The following is a 20741-nucleotide window of genomic DNA, read 5'->3' as shown; positions in this document are numbered from 1 at the left end:
TAGCTGAGTTTTTCACTGTGACAATGCATTTTATACATTAATACTCACTACACACTATGCAAAACATTTCAGAACATACATCGACAATGACAAAAAAAATTAAGACATTTTACCAAAATGAACAAAAACAACAACAACAAAATCAAACAGACAATCACAAAAGCTCCGTCTGATTCATCATAAAGATAAGATAGGACTGTGGGCCTTTTTTTTTACGAGCTTTTTTTGTATGAGCATTTGATGATTGGAAAATGCATTCTTTTTTTCTTCTGAAAGTTGAACATGTTTAATCTTAAAATGTAGTCAATGAACATTTTCATGTTTATCATGTGAACATCTATAGCCTACACAGTCCAGTTTTGTCAGAGAACATGTATGTTGTTGAAGCATTGCTGATCTTGTTTTATCCCTGAGTTTTATTGTGAAACTATTAGTATCACATTATATGGCTTTCATGTTTATTCCTGTTAACACAACAGCAAAAGTAAAGTATTATTTTATGAATCAAATAAAACAATATAATTGGAAAACTGAGTGAACGTTTTTCTGTTAAATGGAAAGATAAAATAGTCAGTTGACTTTTCATTGATTCATTTAGATCAGAAATATTTTTTTTTCTATAAAAGTTTCACTTCGCACAAAGCACATTTGTGTATAAAACTTAACTATGACTGTAATGTTCTTAGTTGTATTAATAAAAACACAGTGTAATAATAATGGGTACGTGGTTATAACCATAGACATCATTTTGTTATAACATTATAATCGTAACCGAAGCGGAACCTTTGTGTAGGAACTTTGTTTCGGTGGCGGACAGTTTTAAACGGAGGACCTTGAGATGTTTACACGTGAGGTAGCTGGTGGGCTGTGATCTCCAGCTTCAAGTAATGAAATGTCTTAATGATTTGTAATGTGTTTTTTTTAGTGTAACTTTTTGTTGTTGTTGTTGTTGTTGTTGTTGTATTCACCATGATCATGTCGCTTTATTCATGAAGTTTATACAATAACATCAATCTATAAGTCAGCTCGTCTTTAGCTGTCTCTCCGCTCTTATTTGTTAGGTCAGGGATTTATAAGTATACTTTGTTCTTTCTTTCCAAACCTCAGTTAAAAAAATGGGAAAATTAAGGAAGAAACACAATTGGAAGGGGAGGCAGCAGAGTGACCCCAAACAACCAGCAGATGAAGAGAAGACTGAGGTTATTTTGGAACTGAAAGGTAAAACTCATTTATTTGACAGTTTTTCAGTAGAGCCACATAGACTATTGTTTGTTTGTAACAGTCTCCGGTCTTTGTTTTCGTTAGATGGAGCTTCTGGGAGGCTTAAAGGGGTGGACGAGAGCAACGCTTTGGTCCTGCCAGCAAACAAATCCAAGAAGCAGAAAACCTCAGTGACACCTGCCTCCACCAAGAAGCCTCTCACCAAGAAACAGAGGAAAGAGCTGCAGAAAGTCCTGGAGCGAAAGGAAAAGAAGGCTCAGAGGGCAGACATCCTGACCAAACTGGCCGAGGTGCAGCTTCCAGCGTCTGAACTCAAGCTGTTGTACACCACAGCCAAGCTGGGAACAGGGGACAAACTTTACCAGACTAAACAGTGAGTGCACAAGTTCAGTATGTAGCTACACAAAATAAAGTTATTTTTATTTTTGAAAGATAAAGGTCTCGAACATTTTCTTTTGTTCTTTGGCAGGTTATTGGATGAGGTAAATGATGGAGACTCGGGGGCGAAGATTAGCAGCGTCTGTGGAGCGAACAGAAAAAGAAAATGGAAAGAAGAAGAAGATGATGAACAGGAAGAAAAGGCAGAGGAAAGTAGTGACCTGGACACCTCGTCTGATGAGGACAATGAAGCTGGGGATGAAGTGAATGAGGCCACAGTGAGTGAATCTAAGGAAACCTCCGATCCCTGCCAGGAGATGGAGGATAAACAGGATGTAAAGAATGAACAACACAAAGCAGAGCAAGAAGGACAAAATGAGAAGAAGAATTCAGGTCAAGAGAAAGTCCAAAATAAGACACCATCGCAGCCGGCCATCTTTGTTCCTGTTGACAGAACACCAGAAATACAAGTGTGTTTTTGCGCTTTTTGTACATCTCTATATGAAGACAGATTTATTTGAAATGTTTGTAACAGTTGTTCACAATCTTTTCTCCCGTGCAGGAGGCTCGTCTGAAGCTGCCTGTCCTGGCAGAGGAGCAGGTCATCATGGAGGCAGTGCGAGAAAATCCCTGTATCGTCATTTGTGGAGAGACAGGAAGTGGAAAGACCACACAAGTGCCTCAGTTTCTGTATGAAGCCGGCTACGCCAGGTATGGTATGCTCTTTATGAGGCAGTCCTTTATTCATACACACGATATGTAACTACAGGCACGTCTTAAATGTCGGTATGTTGAATGATGTATCATGCTGGGACAATCATCTTCTTTGCTTTTTTTTTTCTCCCCGCAGTGGCAGTGGGATAATAGGAATCACAGAGCCGAGAAGAGTAGCAGCTGTCAGCATGTCCCACAGAGTGGCCAAAGAGATGAACCTGTCTACACGGTAACATGACTTCGCTCACTGTAGAGCCCTCAATACGGCTGACAAATTTAGAGAGACAGTTAACTATTTTGTTTATTTAAACTTTTTTGACAAGTTAACCCATTTAGACCTGATGAGACGGTGCCATGCTTCTACCTTTTAAGAGAAATTTAAATTTAGAGTTAAAGCCAAGAGTCTGAGCATTCAAATGTTTAATTTGATCTCTCTATCTGTTGAAGGAGCTGAGACATAAAGATTTTAGTAAACGTTGAAATAATCAGGTTTTTACAGGTTGATTTCAAACGTTATTTAGGTTTAAATGGGTTAAATGTTTTTGTCTAATGTGGTCCATGTTTGCGTGTCTGTGTTTTCAGGGTGGTGTCATACCAGATTCGTTACGAAGGAAACGTGACCAGCGACACCAAGATCAAGTTCATGACTGATGGCGTTCTGCTGAAGGAGATTCAGAAGGTTTTATCTTAAGTCTTGATGTAATTATGTGAAAAACATTCAGTGAGTGATTCTATGATTAGTGTGTTTATTAAGGATAACACAGCTTATTGGCTCTTACTTGAACATGTGTTTGAGTGTTTCCAATTCTAGCTTGGCAGTCTATAATTCAGACATAATTCTGCCCAGTGAAAAGATAACATACAGTATTTCTATTTTGTACTGAGCCCTTGTACTTCATTTGTGTGAGAGATCCAGCAGACTCGGGTTAGGACAGTGAATGGCAGTATATGTAGTGTGAGATTTCAAAAGCAAAAAAATCTAAATTTTAATGAGTCCTGATGAGGTGACAAAACTTGAATCAACTATTGATTTGATGTTAGTACACACATCATGTTTCATTTTCTGCTGCGTTTCATTGTCTCTGTCTTCTCTGGTAGGATTTCTTGCTGCAGAGATACAGTGCGATCATCATCGACGAGGCTCATGAGAGGAGCGTGTACACCGACATTCTCATCGGACTGTTGTCTCGTATCGTCCCGCTCAGAAACAAGGTAAAACAATCCGTGTCAAGCGTTCACAGTTGAAACTTTCATCCTTTTATTGTATGACTGAATTCCAGACATGTCTAACACTCTCTTGGACTGTGTTTTATTTCTTTTAAACATATCCTCATCTTGCCACCCCTCTCCCTCTCTTCACATCTCTGCAGAAAGGTTTACCCATGAAGCTGCTGGTCATGTCGGCTACGCTGCGAGTGGAGGACTTCACAGAAAACACAAAACTGTTTCGGATACCTCCACCTGTCATCAAGGTGGATGCTCGCCAGTTCCCGGTCACGATACATTTCAACAAACGCACCCCGACAGAGGATTACACTGGAGAAGTTTTCCAGAAAACCTGCAAGATTCACCGGATGCTGCCTCCAGGTTTCACATACACACTTTCACATTTCTGAGATGCCTTTTGATTGATGTGATTTATGTACTGCAAAACTAAATCTACAAAATTAACTTAAACACATCAAGATCATGGACAACAACATTTCTCTGTAACTTATAAGTCATTTTTCTATACTTTTGTTTTAAGAGAAAGTTTCTTTTTCTATTCCTTTTAACTTGTCCATGTGATTTTTCCTTCAACCATCAGCATTAGATACTCCAATAACTACACATTTCCTGTTTGTTGATATTTGTCAGTGAAGTCACTCTGTATAGTAAGTGAGCACATACTGTGGATGCTGGAGATAAACCTTCATGGATCCTCATGTCTCTCTCTCTCAGGTGGTATTTTGGTGTTTCTAACCGGTCAGGCAGAGGTCCACAGTCTGTGCAGAAGACTGAGAAAAGCTTTCCCCTCCAGGAAGGGAAACACAGCCACAGGTGAGTTGAACACACAGCTATCTGACACATCTCTTAGCAGAGAGTTTGTTTTTGAATCCTATTTTGTTTTGTGTTCAGGTGAAGATGAGGAAGCAGACACATCAGAGGCAATGAGAAAATTTAAGAAAACCAAACAGAAGAAACCTGTCGTGAGTCTATCTTTATTAAATACCCCCCAAAAAAGCTGTCCGTTATCTCTGATTCTTACGTACATGTTTTAAGAGTGTAATCTCTGTCTCTAGTCTCTTCCCCGAATCGACCTGGATAACTACTCTGCCCTCCCGGTGGATGAAGGAGACGAGGACAGAGAGGCGGGGATCTGTGATGAGGAGGATGAAGGCTCTGACGTGGACATTGGCGATGATGTCACAGACGGAGGTCAACTGCAGCAAATGAAAAGTTCTTCAAAAACACATCTGATGAATTTCCCGAGTGCACTGACTAAATCTGCTCTGTCTTTTGTGTCTTTAGAGGAGAAGGCAGACCCATCTATTCCTCTGTATGTTCTCCCTCTGTACTCACTGCTGGCTCCAGAGCAGCAAGCTAAGGTAACATTCACAATAATGGGTTAGCATGTAGCTCAAAGAAAGGGTCGATCCATGAGAAGAAGAAGTTTGAAGTACCGGTATTTTAAAATATTTGACGACTTCAGCTTTTACACTATGACACACATCGATGTGTCTGCACTGTAAATGTTGTCGATTGTTGAGTCCGTGAAACACAAGCTTCTTTATGTAGCACATTTCAGCAGCAAGGCGATTCAACATGCTTGAAAGATTTAAATTTGGACTCCTGTGACAATGTTCTAGCCAACATCATAACGCTAACTGGACTGCTAACTGACACACTAAAATGACAGGTAAATATACAGTACAGCAGCCAAGTCTATTATGTTACATCAAACATTAAAGATATCTGAGTTCTGATTAAGTTTTATCACAAAACATCTGATGACTTAGGTAATGACTTAGTTGTCAGATGGTTTTTTTTTGTTGACAAAAAGAAGAGGCACTGTTGTTTGTTAATTTATTTTCTTTCTTACCTTAATAATGTTATTGTTGTTATTTGAAAGAGTAATATTCGTTCCTTTTTTAAAAAAAATATAAATCGCTCTACACAAAACAAATCTCCCACATTCAAGGCTGTGGTTCTTCTCGCAGAAGCAAATGATTCAATCCCCCCTCACTCCCAGCATTTCCTGCCTCTCTTTGGCTGTCCTTTCAAATAACACAACGTAAACATTAAAATGTCTTTTTAATGCAACATGAACTTGTTTTTGGTTTTCGGGCATGGCTGCTCATTTTACACTGTTAATAAGCTCAAAGGTGAAATGATAAATCCCTGTAAACTTCTTTTCCTGTTTCTAAGACACGTTGAGCTGATTTCAGACTTCCTGTGGCTGAGGACTCATTATGACACTGTATAATACATTCAGTCAGATGGTACTACGTCACCTTGTATGTGTATGTTTCTCGTCTGCAGGTGTTCAGGCCTCCTCCACCCGGGACTCGTCTGTGCGTGGTGGCCACAAACGTAGCCGAGACGTCTCTGACCATACCGGGTATAAAGTATGTGGTGGACTGCGGTCGAGTCAAAAAGCGTTTCTACGACAGAGTGACCGGCGTCTCGTGCTTCAAGGTCTCATGGACCTCACAGGCGTCAGCCAATCAGAGGGCAGGTCGAGCGGGACGAACCGAGCCGGGACACTGCTACAGGTGAGGTCAATTTAAACTTTGTTACAACGTGGGAATGGTGGTGTTTTTAAGAAGAATCCTCATGAGCTGTTTCTTCAGGTTGTACTCCTCTGCAGTATTTGGAGACTTCAGTTTGTTCTCGGAGGCAGAGATTACCCGCAGGCCAGTGGAGGACCTGGTTTTACAGATGAAAGACCTCAACATAGACAAGGTCAGTACAATGAGAACGAATAGAACCTGCTGGCCAGCTTCTTGATACTGCATTCAAGAATTCAACAGCAGTGTTATAAACATCTGTTTGTGCAGGTGATCAACTTTCCGTTCCCGACATCTCCCTCTGCTGAGAGTCTGGCTGCAGCGGAGCAGTTATTGGTCTCATTGGGAGCTTTGAAAGAGCCGCCCCACACAGGAAGGTAAACAAAATATTCCATCAACCCAAAGCAGGAAATTATAGAATTCACTTTGTGCCCTTGTATGTTTTATTTTATATTTTGGTAGTTCTGTTATTACAACAAGACTGTGTTTTTTTTTTTTTCTTTCCCTAAAAGGGTGAAAGAGATGGAGCGAGCGAGGCTTAGCTGTCCCATCACCCCTCTGGGTCGAGCCATGGCTTCTTTCCCTGTGGCGCCGCGTTACGCTAAGATGTTAGCTCTGGGTAAGCAGCAGGATTGTCTGCCGTACGTCATCGCTGTGGTCGCTGCCATGACGGTCAGGGAGCTCTTCGAAGACCTCGACAGGTGAGGACTAATGCTCTCTGTTTTGAGGTGCACATGTTGAAGACGATACATTACAGAATGATTCACATAAATAGGTAACATGGCCTCTAAATCTCAATTAAGCAAACTTCATTTTCATTCATCTTCATAACTCTTGTTTCCCGTCAGACCTGCCGGCAGTGAAGACGAGAGCGCTAAGCTCACGCAGCGACGAGCTCGGCTCACCCAAATGAGGAGGTTGTGGGCTGGACAAGGAGCGTCACTCCTTCTGGGGGACCTCATGGTCATGCTGGGTAAGCTTACTTTATGTTAAAATACCAGGCAGTGGTTTGTTAAAGAGTGTACAAGGTCTCATGGTTAGATCTTTAAAGGATCAACAATGTGAAAAAAGGGGATTTTAAAATATAATATAAACAAACATAAAAATAGTATTTTCTGTAGGGAAGGTTTTATGTAAAGTTCATCGATGGAGTAATATATTTCTTTATTGTTGTGGTAGGTGCGGTCGGTGCTTGTGAATTTGCCGGCTGTACCCCAAAGTTTTGTGAGGAGAACGGACTGAGGAATAAAGCCATGGTTGAGATCAGGAGGCTCAGAGGACAGCTGACCAACGCAGGTACACGCACACACACACACACACACACACACACACACACACACACACACACACAGACAGACCTCTCCTGTCAGGTGCTAGAGAAACCAATCAAAGTTTTGTTTGTTTTCTCGTCCCAGTGAATGCAGTGTGTCCAGATGTAGGAGTCTTTGTAAATCCCAAGATGGCTCCCCCGACAGAGCACCAGGTGATGTGTTTGCGACAGATTGTCCTGGCTGGACTGGGCGATCATCTTGCAAGGCGTGTGCAGGCTGAAGATATACTGGACCCAAAATGGAAGAACGGATACAAGGCATGTTGTCATAGTAATGTTAATGTGGTTGAAACAGATCTGCGATGTTCTCCTGCTCACCGATTCGCTGCTTCTGTTCACAGACGCCTCTAATGGACGAGCCGGTGTTCATCCATCCCACTTCTGCACTGTTCAAAACTCTGCCAGAGTTTGTCGTCTACCAGGAGATCATGGAGACCACCAAGATGTACATGAAAGGTAAAGTTTTCTCAGTTTGTCTGTTCACCACATAAAATATCAGAAAAGCAAAAAAACGCCTGTTACAAATGAGACATTTTGAAGCTTCCTACTTTATTCATAATGAAACTCTAAAGTCTAAAAAAATATTTTTCTCTGTAGTTAGGATAAAAACTAAGTTATTGTGTTTGCTGCTGTTATTGAATGGAGATTATGGTGCTCATGGTTTAAACTTGTGATAATTCTTCTTTCAGGTGTTTCAGCAGTAGACGCGGAGTGGGTACCAAAGCTTCTGCCTCAGTATTGTCATTTCGGCCCCCCTCTGGAGACACCGTCCCCATGGTTTTGTTCATCAACTGGCACCATCAGGTGTCACCGTTCCAGCACCTTCTGTAAGTTTACTGCCCAGAACAAGCGCCGTGTTTACGCCAAGAGTTGTCTTCCAACATTCACATATTTTTCCGTGTCCCTCCTGCAGTCCGTGTAGCTTGGCAGCTGCCAGCCGTGGAGAAGGAGTATCCAGACGGCCTGGAGCGCTACAAACTGTTTTCAAGATTTCTGCTTGAAGGACAGGTACAGCAGAAGTGCCCGGTCTTTGTTCAGTTTTCACTCATCATTAACCTATTCATTCTGACACATCATTAGCTGTGCCGACTGCTTATCGTTGAAACAACTGTATCACCCCACTATTCCAATAAAACACTACTAAACTAAACATATGGATATGTTTTAAAGTATGGCCACCTAAGGCAGGTATACGCTGATGTATTTCATGTACTTTACTTTCCTGTGCTAACAAACCTTGACTTATTTTTCACGTTATTTCAGGATCCAAATGCTGTTTTACCCATCGACTTCATTATCTCCAGATCATAAAGCTTATATTATCCTGATAAATCATTTTTGTGTCGATCTAGAAAAACTGAACATTGTTATTGGCCACACTGTGACCGTAACAAAAATGACCACAGATGTAAATCAAATGTATACAAATTGAAGGTCTCACTCAAAAAATGTAATCCCTGGCCCAAACAGAACCATTTGCTGAGAAACTCACATCTGTTCATTTAGACAGGAACCCTTTTTTTTGGCTTTCATGTGTAAAGTTTGCATTGTCTTTTTTTTTGCAGGTTTGTCCTAAACTCAAGAAATTTGGCTCCCACCTCCTCTCAAACCCCTCCATCATGATGAAAACATGGGCAAAGTAAGGCGGTGCTCTCACACATGGTTCTGCTTCTTATCCTCATGTCAAGCATGGACTTTTCTGTAAAGGTGTTTCATTGCTGCTTTCTTTAGGCTGCAGCCCAGGACTGAGGCTGTTCTCGGAGCGCTGGTTTCAAAGAGAGTCGACTGCAGAGACACCCTCCTCGCTGTCTGGAAAACTGAACACAAATGTAAGGACTTACTGTGCTCTGCTTAATGGTGATTTCATACACCTTCTTGTTCTTTCATCTTGTTATAATTATCCTTTTTCTCCTCCGACAGTTCTCTTGTCTGCATACTGCCAGTGGTTACCTGAAGCTATGCATCAAGAAGTAGCCAAAAGTTGGCCTCCAATTTAGACGCTGACTTTTGAAAAGAAGACAGGAATGGTTTTAGCACACTTGATCAAAAACATTTGTTGACCTACAGATCCGTGGAAATCCATGTTTTACTTTGTGAGGGTTCATTGGGACCTCCTGAGTGCACCAACAATACCCAACCTTTTTTAATCTTTGTATATCATCTCTATCTGTATCTCTGATCTGTACAGCTTTTGTTTCAGACAGAAAACAAACAAAGAGCTAAATAGTGACTTTCAACTTGTTATCACTGTGCTGCTGTCAGTTATGTGTGGCTTACTTGGTCTTCATAAGACTCATTAAAACTGTGTGGCTCTGAATAAGGCTTGGGATGAGTGGGATTCATTTGTACTGTACTAAAAACTGTTATTTGGTATGTAAGCTCCATTGATTTAACCCGTGAATGTCCAATTTGTAGTGGAGGGAATAATTTCACAAGTGTTATTTTTAATATGAAGATTTTCCAGGTGGCTTGTGTCCAACGATAAAAGTTTTTTTTTAGAGTTGACACAAGGTCCACATAGCAGATGAAATGGAGCTCTTTTTCAGATGATCATCCTCTGCAAGATTTTAACTAATTGTTTGAATTTCTGAGCACTTAAAAAACTCTCCATCTTTAAGAACTGAAAGTTTAGTCCTGACCATGTAAAAAGATAATGACAGAATAGTTGCATCACAAAGCAGGTAAGATGTACAGCTACTGAGTGGATGTTGTGGTGATGTTAAGTGTCTGTGGAGGTGGATCTAGCGAGGGGATGACAGTCAGTATAGTTTACACTCTGTCGTTCCCTAGGTTTCTTCCTTTTATGTCTTGGATCCATCCAACCCAGCTCCAATGATTTTCAGTTGGTTATGAATCAGACTGAAATAAATACTGATACCTCAAAAAAACAAACTGTGTGTATTAAAATAGTTTTCTTTATGCCTATAAATGATACAGTTGGATGAGGCAATTAACAAAACAGCATTTATTCACAAAAACAAGCTTTTTACTGACATTTACAAAGGCACAGATTAACAATAAGGTACACATTTTAGTGTTGAGGAAACAAAAAACACTGATATACAGGCCAAGACAGTCAAAGAAATGTCTTTGATTTAGTTATAATTTAATGTCACAATTTAAAGTCTGTATCCACACTGTTTAGGGGCATTCAACAGACAGACAGATTAACCGTAAAAGAGAAAATAAGAGCGTTATGTTTCAATAAGCTGCTGTGATTGGCTCACTCGGTTGTGTCGTCACTTCCTTCGGTACCTCACTTCCTGAAGAAGCGGAAAACAACAGTGAGGATTCACACTTCTTGTCTCTTTGGGCAGAATTTCGACTAGAAAAGCAGAAACAGACATTGAGATTCAGGTGGTTTTACGGACACTGAACTGAGCTGTCGACATGGTGAGTAGAACATCGATTGTTTCCAACTCTGTCGACACATTTATACCTCAACAAATGTCACTCAAAGCGGCTAACAACAACAGAAAGATGCCCTGTCATGATGTCAAATTAAAGCCCTACGTGGATGATAAATGGCTCATTTAACATCGTGAGTTTTGTTCAGAGTTTTGTTTGTCTTTACAGTTTTCCTTCCACGTCTTTGACCCGCTGTCCCGGGGTTTCCAGAACCGGTTCTCCACTCAGTACCGGTGCTATTCGGTGTCCATGTTGGCAGGTCCCAATGACCGATCCGACGTGGAGAAAGGGGGCAAAAGTAAGATTTACTCTCTTTATACGTCCGTCCAGCGAGGGTTAGGTTAATGTTTGAGATGTTGGTCCACCCTCTCCAAACCAAAACAAAAACCTGCAAACAGAAAAGGGTGGATTTTTAAAATGAGACAATCCTTAATTCATCCTGCAAAGGGACAAATGTTCAGTGTTACAGCAGCAAGAAGAAGAGCAGGAGAACAATCACACAGTGCAAACATTAAATTAGATAAAGAAAAAAAGTTAAAATGTGCATCAAAAATACTTAAATATAGCCGGTTACTTTAAGATGTAACGGCAAAGACTTCATGTTACCCCTGTAGTCTTTGTTGTTTGTTTATAAAAAAAAAGTGTGCAAAAGTTAAATCAACCCCTCTGTTACAGTCTTGTCCGGCTGCTGTGCTCAGTTTATTTGGTGTTAATGGATTTTTCCTCAGTCTTCAAATGCAGCCAACTCTTTGAGAGTCAGATTTAGTTACATTTGAATTAAACAGCCCCACGTTTATTGCTGATTTCTTTCATTAATCAACAAGCTAGTATCGCTTGTGAATAGATTCTGTTTGTGGAAAACATTATTAGACTATTCTAACTGGTAGTTCATTGTTTAGTACAGACTCTGGGAATCCTGACAAGTCAATAAATAACAAAAATACGCTGCCACTGCACCCTCAGCTTTTCTTTTTGTTTGTGTATTGTTTCTCAACTTTGAAAAGTAAGCTTCATCACGGTGACTCTTCTCCTTCCACTGAATAATCGTCTCTCTCAGTTTAGTGAAGGACGTGTGACTATTTTGGATCTTCCTGAAGTGATAAAGTTTTAATGTTCTCTATATTTCATAAATATAAAAAAAAAAAAACAAGTGAATGTTCCAAAAGTTCACTTTCGTCCTGTGTTCAAACGTTTAATGTTATCTATGTCTTAACCATGTTATGTTATGTATATTTTTTTCAGTCATAATGCCACCTTCAGCTCTCGACCAGCTAAGTAAGTGCAAATTAAATCAAGACTCTCTTCATTATAAAAGTCCTGTTTGAACCATCTGCGGATATGAACTGTGTTTTTCTTTTCCGTGTACAGGCAGGCTTAATATCACATATCCAATGCTGTTCAAGCTGACCAACAAGAACTCGGACAGACAAACACACTGTGGCGTCCTTGAGTTTGTGGCAGATGAAGGAATCTGCTACCTGCCACACTGGGTAAGAAACAGAACCACAAGGTTTGCTTTTCAGTCAGGTTAAATTGCAGAACTGGGTTACTCTTTTTTTGGTTACATCTCTGGTGAAATCTCTTGAGTACAGAATGTCTGCGTACAGATGTTTCAGCTGATCATGTTGGGTTTTCTTAAAGTATCAGTCTGATTTATGTTTGTTGAAACTTGTTGTTACATGTGTGCTACATCATTGGAAACCTCTCCATGTTTCTCATCACGTCTGAAACAATGTCTTCCCATATGAATCTTTAACAAACAAAAGCTGGGTATAAACCGAGCTCCATGTTGATATGTAGTGAATTATTGTACGACTTTTGCTTCAGATGATGCAGAACCTTCTTCTGGAGGAAGGTGGTCTCGTCCAGGTGGAAAGTGTGGACCTCATGGTGGCGACTTACTCAAAGTTCCAACCACAGAGCCCCGACTTCCTGGACATCACGAACCCAAAGGCAGTGTAAGAAATGTCAATGATCCTCATTCACGTTTTAATAAAATGTTCTCATTGTTGCTACGGTGATTGATGAAGTTTCTTCTCTCTGATAGACTGGAGAACGCGTTGAGAAACTTTGCCTGCCTGACGACTGGTGATGTCATCGCGATCAACTACAATGAAAAGGTGCACCAATGTTTTCAACATGATCAAATGTCTGTGTTTGTATTTCTTTGTACTGAGTATAACTGCTGTTTCAGATCTACGAGCTGCGAGTGATGGAGACCAAACCAGACAAAGCAGTGTCCATCATCGAGTGTGACATGAATGTAAGAGCTCCTCTATCATTAGACCACTGTGAATACTTCTGCTGTGTTCTCTACTGTTAATATGTGTGACCTGGTGTCTTCAGGTGGATTTTGATGCTCCGTTGGGTTACAAAGAGCCGGAACGTCGACCTCAGCACCAAGAAGAACCGACTGTAAGAACCAAACCCTGAAGCTGCACTTGAACATTTGCTCCTCTGAACAGTTTGACAAATTGGATTTATTTATTTTTTTCCCAGGAGGAAGAAGGCGATCCTGCCAGTTACGCTGACATGGACACAGGATTCAGAGTGAGTACTTGTTGCGTGTTTATAGATAAAAACATTATTTCATTTGTACAAAGAGCTGAGGTATTTAGATCTAATTTAAACTGGAAATCTGTTTCCAATCATCAGGCGTTCACCGGCTCTGGTAACCGTTTGGATGGTAAAACAAAAGGGATTGAGCCCAGCCCTGCTCCACTTGGTCCAAGCGACATCAAAAGGTGGGAAGATTCTCAGTGGTTTAAAGATAAAGACATAATTAGACCAGAAAATCAAGTATTTTCACACAATGGTTGAAAAGTTCAACATAAAAAACTTTGTAAGGTGCAAAATCCCACAGCTCGGATTCTGGTTGTATTCCTTTATGAGACTTCAGCAGGCATGTTGTTGCTGCACTTGTCTCAGAGCAGATTTCTCTGATAGGTCTAAAGAAGTGGCTTCTAGGTTTGTGAGATACATTTCAACATACAACTTCGTAAAACGTTGTTGTTCACTCATTGCATTTCTGTCTGCATGAGAAAGTGTGTATTGTTTCCTTGCTTTGTATCTTGTGCTGATGCTCTCATGCTTATATTCTCTATAAAAAGAACTGCTACACCCACATTTCCCCCTGAAGATAAAGAACTTCTGTTTTCTAGCAGTGTTCAGTCTTAACCTCTACGTATCCATCACACAGGGGCATTCCCAACTACGACTTCAAAATTGGCAGGATCACTTTCATCAGGAACTCGAAGCCTCTGCCAAGGAAGTTTATAGAAGATGTAAGAGACCTTTGTTCTGAATGTTTAACACTGATCTATTTAAAGTCTTTCCACTTCCAGCAAACTCTTTTTGTGCACAACAACAGTTTAGAGAATTACACTTAATTAGAAGACTCACACTTTAAGTCTTTTTTTTTGTTGCACAAATGCTGTAGTTTTAAACCTGTGTTTTTCCCCTCAGGATGACGCTTTGAACAGATTCATCGCCTTCTCTGGAGAAGGACAGTCACTACGCAAGAAGGGCAGGAAGCCTTGAAAGTTTTTCGTTGAGATGGACTGCCTGATGTGCTCAAACCTTCTACAGCAAACTTATTAAAAAGACTGGCACTGAGATGCAGTGGGATTTTTTTCTATCTCATTGAAAAGAGCTGTTGGCTCTGGGTTATGTTGTTGATGACAGTGATGTTCAGCTTCACAAAAGCTGAGCAGAATAAAATAACGTCATCTTAAATTTGGTATTCACACGCCCAGGGTGACTGCTTCCAGTGAGCCATAATAAAATATATCGACACATCAACACAAAGAATGAGTTGAGAAGAATCGACTCACTGTTGTTGGTTTTGAAATGGACTCTTCCTTTTCCTTCCCCTTTTTTCCAAGTGTTTCATTTTAATTCACTTTAAATATATTGCTATAAAAATTCCCTTGTCCCGACCAATTCGGAACAATAATAGCTGGATGCTCTTGTTTTTAATTATAAGGTATTTCATTTTAAGTTTTAAGCTTTTTTTTTTTCTGGGTTTAATATTAATTTGCAAGTGTATTCCTTTGTTTCTGGTTTATTTAAAGACAAATAAAGGTCTGAGTATTGAAACTGTATTATTGCAGCCAATATATATATTTTGTGTTGTCTTAAGCATGAACACAATCTGATTAAGACTGGAATACAGCCGGATGTTTTTTGTTTCATGCCTTGAGTGTGCCATTCATTTTGGAAGAAAGTGATGATGGGAAGTTTTTCATCCAGGTGTTATTTGGTAAAATACTAAAGGAAAAAATAATTGATATCAGTTAATTATTATACGACATAGATTGCAGAAGTTTAAAAAAAAAAACAAAAAAAAAACAAAACCTCACAGTTAACAAATCTGAGGGTTAAGATGCGTTAGGGTAGTTTAACACATACTGGAGTGATCACTGATGTAATTAAGTAAGTCTTTATTTACGTAGCACTTTTAAAACCATTAGGTACAAAGTGCTTCACAGCAGCAAAAAGTAAGAATAGAAAAACATAAGGAAAAAAATGTGATGTGATACGTGGTTTGTGTTGACGTTGTTTCATTAAGACGTGGTTATTAAATGACTTCTTGTAGTATTACAGGAGTATTACTTTTGTTACACAGCATTCCTTGAAAGAGCTCAGATTTTCTGTCTTCATTGATTTTTCTCCTTTAGCGCTCCACACTCCAGCCCACTAGGTGGCGCTAAGGCGCCTTCAAGCCGGTTTACGACTCGTCAATGAAATGAAAAGAAGAAGCGTGGTGACCCCGTTGTTTAAATTAGCACAGCAGCTATGGAGAGTGGCGCTGCAGAGAAACTGTGGAGGGTAATTTTCCAAACATTGTGTTGTTACTTGTGATCTTTGTGACACATTGACTGATCTGACTTGTTCTGCTTAGTCCTCATATAAAGTAAACGTTTATAAATCTGTATCAAATAGTGTTTATCCATCATGGACACCTGATTAACCTTCGACGTTAGCTTGCATTTATTATCATTCAAATCAGAGTAAACTGATTAATAAAGAGTCATAGTGAGGTTCAAAATCCTGAAACAAGATGAATGAAAGGCTGGACAACAGTTAGTAATGATGTCGTATTTTCTCTGTTAAATGACAAATAACTATTAATTTGGGGGAAAATACTCTTAAGTGTTGAGGAAGAAGTAATGTTTTAAAAAGATTCATTTTTATGTATTTGTAAAAGGTGAAGGAGGAAGTCATGTTATATATTGGCTTCTCATCAATGTTTAATCTGTTGGCCAGCTGAAATAAGAACCATCACTGCTGTTTATCATCATAAGAGATTGTTGTTTTCAACATGTGATACAAATGAGATCAATATAAGTTGTTTTGTAAATTCTTTCTCTTCCTACAGTCGCCCCGGGTCTGTGAGGACTATTGGAGTGAATTCAAACATTGCAAAAGCTTAAGACATTGTTTTCACCACTATTACACACACGGTACCTCACCATCCTGCCAGCAGTGGAAAGAGGACTATCAGAACTGTAAAGAGTGGGAGAAACACAGAAGTGTTGAAGCCAAGGTACAGCCTTTTATTGAGTCTCACTGTTTAAAGATCTCAATTTGAGATCTCTCTGACACTACGTTTATTGTATATGTGATGCAGGAAGCCTTGCAGAGGAGCGAGCGGAACAGAGTGGCAGAGCAGAAAAAGTTTCCTCCAGTGTGGGAGCTTAGGAAAGAGCCTCCCAAAGATTGGCATGTGCCCCTGAACCAGGACAGACCTTAGGACTTCTGATCCATCTCTATTCACCTGCAGTTTCTTATCCATGGAAGTTAAAACAAACTGCAGATTCAAGAGTCACTTTAATGGACTCAAAATTGGGTAGAGGCACATGGCGAAGAGATTGTTCATCACTCTGATAACTGTTGTTTAGTGAGCTGCTCTTTGGAAACAGAAGAAATGTGGAAACCTGTGACAGCTTGTGTTCACTGATGACCAAATTGACCACGGTGGTATCTATTTAACCTGTTAATGACAATATACCTAAAAGCCAGTGTTCTTAAATAATTAAATCTACAAAGTACAAATGCTGACTGCCATTACATTGTCGTATGTTATTAATGTTAAGCCTTCAACAGTATTGAGTTGTCAATATATATTATATATATTTTGTTCAAATGAGCTGCTGGATATTTAAAAATTAAAAACTGCTGCAGAACTCGATTAACACTCTGTACACGGCTTTTGTTGGAATCAAAGAGTTTGCATCCAAAGCTTGTCACTAATTCTTTGCACTACAAGATTCATCATGTGGTTTTCTCCTTTTGCTACTGTAAATATTTTTTAGCATACATTTGTTTTGCCATATAAAATATGGGTTTACCCAAACATCGAAATGGTAAAACCAATTGAACAAATCTGCTTTAATACAAAAACCACATTTTTATTTTCCTTTGCGTTTTATACAGATGTGAATTGTGGAAGTAAATCAATGTGATGCATTATTCCAATAAATGTTGCTTTTTGACACAAAACAAACTGAGATAATTGTACACGTGAAAATAGGAAAAGTTTAATTCCCTGACACTTATGCAGGCTGTTATGAATCTGCACCTCTTATCAGGGATTGTTGCACAAAAAAAAAAAAAGAGACATTTATTAAATCATAACACACAGGTTACACCAACGGCTGCTTCCTGTCCATCACTGAGTGTAAACTTTAGTGATGTCATTATATTTTCCATCAGGAGCGTAATAATTTGTCTTTGGTGGTGTGTAGGCGGGACCTTCATGAGTGAAGGGAAACAGAAGAGGGTCTGGCTTCAGTGCAGCCTGGTACAGCTCCTCAGACTCCAACTTCAGCTCCTCCAGCGCCTCCCTCTGCGCCTCCAGAGCGAGTTCAATTGCCTTCATCTCATTCATGTGCTGATTCTGCAAAAACAAGGACAGAGGAGCACCTTACTAAGTGCACATGATGGGGAGCAGAGGTCATGAGCAGCACTTTCTGTAAAAGCTCAAGCGATGGAGGTGTGATGGTAAGTAATGACCTGTTTGTATCGACACCACTCCTTCAGCAGCAGAGCTCGACGCTCACTCTCTTCAAATGACAGCCTTGGTGCAGAGCGTTCCCTTTGTAAGACAATAATAGACGAACATTGTTAGCACTTTAAAGTTAGCGAGCACCACATTAACAAGGAAAAACACAATATACTGTAAATGTTGAAGAGCCTTATTATGACCAGGCTTATGTGACTGCTCAGGCAATGCTGTCTTTCTTTGTATTCATCTTCAACAGTTTGAATAGCTCTGAAACAATATGGCAGGTATTTGGCCAGAGGCTAGACCTGGTATCCTTTCTTTTTTAAATAATTATTAACAATCAATGAATACAGAGTAATACCTTGATATGTTTAAACGCACAAAATATGGCAGATAGGTAGGCTGGAAGTTTAAGTCAACAGATAAATGTGCAGATAACAGTGAAACAAGCTGTACCTGGTTTCATCCAAGCATTTGGTAGGAATTATGAGGTCTTCTATCGGGATAAACTCAGGTGGAACCTTCTCCAGCTTCTTCAGCTTTTTTTTCAGCCTCTCTCTCGCCACCTGCTCCCTTCTTGGGTCCACTTTTTTCTTCTTTTTGGGCTCCGCTCTGAGAAAAAAACAAAAAACAAAGCTGTGCATGAGCTTATTTGATTTAAAAAAATACACAAAAACAGGCCTGGCAAATATAAATAGGACTGCCTGTCAGTATTAATTAGTTAATTCTATTTAATAAAAGGTCTGAAATGAATACAATTTGGAACCAATATGGCGGCCCGCACGGATGCAGCGGCTCCCGACTCTTCCTTTGTGTGCTATTTTCTGTGTTTCGAGTCCTACAGTACCACACACATCCCATCTTACCTTTAACTGGAGTCAGTTTTTATATTCTTCTTGTTGTTTTTAGCTGTGTGGACTTCAAGGTGAAGCCAATTAATCTTGTTGTACAATTTGTATAATGACAATAAAGGCATTCTATTCTATTCAATTTATTTAAATTGCAAACTATTTTTTCCATTAAGCGCACTGTGGATAAGCTACAGTGTCTCCCTGTAGTCACTCACTGCTGATGATTAAAAAATAAGATCCTTACATCACAGTAAGACACCTTATAACTCAAAAAATGTATCTATTTTATCGTCCACTTTAACTGTCCCGATTTGTGACAGAAGAAATAATGGATATAAAGAAATATATTAGCTGAAACAAATAGCAACATTTTAATAATAAATAATCTGATAATAATCGGTTTGGCTGATTCATCGAGCAGCGGTGTGATTGACTGTCATTCTGGTTTCAGCTCAAGGGTAAGGACTAAGAACTGATTTCTCTCAATCTGTCATCAAAACATGTTTTTTTTCCCTAAATGGGGTTTGGATCCCTGGCAGAAAAGAAACATACATAATATGAAGGTGTCACTTTGGACCGAAAATAATAACGTAACGTGAGCGTAAACTATCAGGAAGGTAGGATGGAAGGAAGGCTTTATTGATCCCGAGGGAAATTCAGATTTTGACACATAGCCCAAATGTAGGACACATCCCAAATATTCTTACATCGCACAGGCTTCATTGATTGAAGCAGAATAACAGATTGTCGTGCACTTTGACGTCCCTGTGGTTTGGGATCAAGCTCTGATCATACCTGAGTGCAGCTGTAGTCTTCAGTGTCATCACTGGCACAAAACTAGGACTCTGAACAGCATGGCGATGCTCTCCTATCACGAAGCTACAACAAACAACACATTGAAAATGTTATAATCATGCTTGAAAAATGCCCCCCACACACATTTTCAGAGTGAGATGGTGATATGTCACAGTCAGTGACTCTCTACTGAATAACCTTAGCCACATTAGCTTTACAGAGCTAACACCTCCTACCAGAGAGTTCACAAACACTCACCTCGACGCAGCGTTGTGTCGGGTTAAAACCCTGCACAGACAGCGAGATAAAGAAGCCACAGACATGTCTTCAAGGTTGGTTGTTTTACTTTAAACTCATGATCCCGATGTTCACGTGTGGCGACATGTAACAACACTTGTCCTCTCCATTGGAGTGACAGGAAAGACCAGGCGCGGAAAGATGACGTCAATTACAGCCTTTAGGTCGCACTGTCGAGTATTTAAAATCAAATTAAAAAACAATGCAAAAATATACACTACTTCGAACATGTGTTTAGGGATAAAATTAATAATAAAAAAGTTTTTTTGACAATTCAATGAATGCAGTAATATGTTATTAGATTGTTTGTGAAACATTTTCGAATATTGCTCCACGAAGGAAACATTGACTATGAGCAGTCTGACTCAACAGCAGCACTGGAGAGGAGACATCAACATCTCGTCCTGATTTAGTTCAGGAGATCCTGTGCTGCTTACTAGAAGTTGAGAATGTAGGCGGTCAAATTGGGTTTTTATGGGTACCTGGTCATTCAGGGATCGAGGGAAATGAAATCTCCGACAAGCTTGCCAAGGAGTCTTTGAATAAACAGAGTATTGACATGAATGTTCCTCTTGGAAAGAGTGAATGTTACAGTATATGTAAAGAAAACAGTGGCAGAGAGAATGGGATGAAGAGCGAAAGGGCAGGCATCGTTTCTCTCTGCAACCATCAGTTAAAAGGAAAAGGCTTCTGCTGAAATGTAGCAGAAAGGACGATGTGGGTTTAACTATGCTGAGGTTAAAGGTATTGTGGTCGAGCCAGTTACTTAAAGATAATGGGTTAACATCCTGATGGCCTGTGTCAATGTGGGCAGGAAGAAACAGTCCAACATGTTGTATTTGTGTGTTGGAGTTAAAAGAATGAAAGAAGTCAGTTATTCCGGGAGTTATCTGACTTGGGAATCTCATCCTTCTCATTTAAGTCCATATTTTCTGTGGAAAGAAATACCCAATGTGTAGCAGGCGCAA

The 20741-nt window shown here is 39.8% G+C and overlaps 4 protein-coding genes across 4 annotated transcripts; 3 read left to right on the top strand and 1 right to left on the bottom strand.

Moving 5' to 3' along the window:
- The first annotated feature begins 792 nt into the window (after positions 1-792).
- dhx37 (DEAH (Asp-Glu-Ala-His) box polypeptide 37) lies at positions 793-9733 on the top strand. The gene is made up of 26 exons (XM_079364407.1): positions 793-848; positions 1108-1218; positions 1306-1594; positions 1691-2069; positions 2162-2310; positions 2450-2542; positions 2896-2992; positions 3412-3525; positions 3684-3900; positions 4255-4353; positions 4432-4502; positions 4596-4731; positions 4825-4901; positions 5836-6068; positions 6147-6258; positions 6354-6460; positions 6596-6784; positions 6932-7056; positions 7263-7379; positions 7499-7671; positions 7755-7869; positions 8103-8240; positions 8327-8421; positions 8979-9052; positions 9145-9242; positions 9334-9733. Exons 1-26 carry the CDS (start codon positions 839-841, stop codon positions 9408-9410), a joined length of 3495 nt encoding a protein of 1164 aa, XP_079220533.1. The 5' UTR covers positions 793-838; the 3' UTR covers positions 9411-9733.
- A 902-nt stretch (positions 9734-10635) lies between these two features.
- ufd1l (ubiquitin recognition factor in ER associated degradation 1) lies at positions 10636-14920 on the top strand. Its single transcript, XM_079364713.1, has 12 exons — positions 10636-10806; positions 10990-11119; positions 12064-12096; positions 12190-12311; positions 12649-12779; positions 12869-12941; positions 13016-13084; positions 13168-13236; positions 13321-13371; positions 13477-13565; positions 14021-14105; positions 14287-14920. Exons 1-12 carry the CDS (start codon positions 10804-10806, stop codon positions 14359-14361), a joined length of 930 nt encoding a protein of 309 aa, XP_079220839.1. The 5' UTR covers positions 10636-10803; the 3' UTR covers positions 14362-14920.
- A 625-nt stretch (positions 14921-15545) lies between these two features.
- On the top strand, positions 15546-17014 carry cUnh22orf39 (chromosome Un C22orf39 homolog). The gene is made up of 3 exons (XM_079364808.1): positions 15546-15651; positions 16202-16369; positions 16454-17014. Exons 1-3 carry the CDS (start codon positions 15619-15621, stop codon positions 16574-16576), a joined length of 324 nt encoding a protein of 107 aa, XP_079220934.1. The 5' UTR covers positions 15546-15618; the 3' UTR covers positions 16577-17014.
- A 324-nt stretch (positions 17015-17338) lies between these two features.
- mrpl40 (mitochondrial ribosomal protein L40) lies at positions 17339-19926 on the bottom strand. Its single transcript, XM_079364781.1, has 5 exons — positions 19735-19926; positions 19477-19560; positions 18287-18442; positions 17839-17920; positions 17339-17722 (listed from the first exon to the last, which is right to left on the bottom strand). Exons 1-5 carry the CDS (start codon positions 19797-19799, stop codon positions 17495-17497), a joined length of 615 nt encoding a protein of 204 aa, XP_079220907.1. The 5' UTR covers positions 19800-19926; the 3' UTR covers positions 17339-17494.
- Between the last annotated feature and the right edge of the window lie 815 nt (positions 19927-20741).

Source organism: Symphodus melops (genome assembly GCF_947650265.1).
Source record: "Symphodus melops genome assembly, chromosome: 1".
Classification (NCBI taxonomy): Eukaryota; Metazoa; Chordata; class Actinopteri; order Labriformes; family Labridae; genus Symphodus; species Symphodus melops.
This window is presented reverse-complemented; position numbering and strand designations above follow the sequence as displayed.

Coding starts and splice junctions, on each gene's coding strand:
- ufd1l (XM_079364713.1), top strand. Junction 12,780..12,868: donor ATCACGAACCCAAAGGCAGT/GTAAGAAATGTC, acceptor TCTCTCTGATAG/ACTGGAGAACGCGTTGAGAA. Junction 13,372..13,476: donor ACATGGACACAGGATTCAGA/GTGAGTACTTGT, acceptor TCCAATCATCAG/GCGTTCACCGGCTCTGGTAA.
- dhx37 (XM_079364407.1), top strand. Junction 4,503..4,595: donor CCAAACAGAAGAAACCTGTC/GTGAGTCTATCT, acceptor CTCTGTCTCTAG/TCTCTTCCCCGAATCGACCT. Junction 9,243..9,333: donor CTGGAAAACTGAACACAAAT/GTAAGGACTTAC, acceptor CTCCTCCGACAG/TTCTCTTGTCTGCATACTGC.
- mrpl40 (XM_079364781.1), bottom strand. CDS start 19,799: ATGTCTGTGGCTTCTTTATCTCGCTGTCTGTGCAGGGTTTTAACCCGA. Junction 19,561..19,734: donor CGACACAACGCTGCGTCGAG/GTGAGTGTTTGT, acceptor TGTTTGTTGTAG/CTTCGTGATAGGAGAGCATC. Junction 17,921..18,286: donor AAATGCTTGGATGAAACCAG/GTACAGCTTGTT, acceptor TGTCTTACAAAG/GGAACGCTCTGCACCAAGGC.
- cUnh22orf39 (XM_079364808.1), top strand. CDS start 15,619: ATGGAGAGTGGCGCTGCAGAGAAACTGTGGAGG. Junction 15,652..16,201: donor CTGCAGAGAAACTGTGGAGG/GTAATTTTCCAA, acceptor CTCTTCCTACAG/TCGCCCCGGGTCTGTGAGGA. Junction 16,370..16,453: donor ACAGAAGTGTTGAAGCCAAG/GTACAGCCTTTT, acceptor TATGTGATGCAG/GAAGCCTTGCAGAGGAGCGA.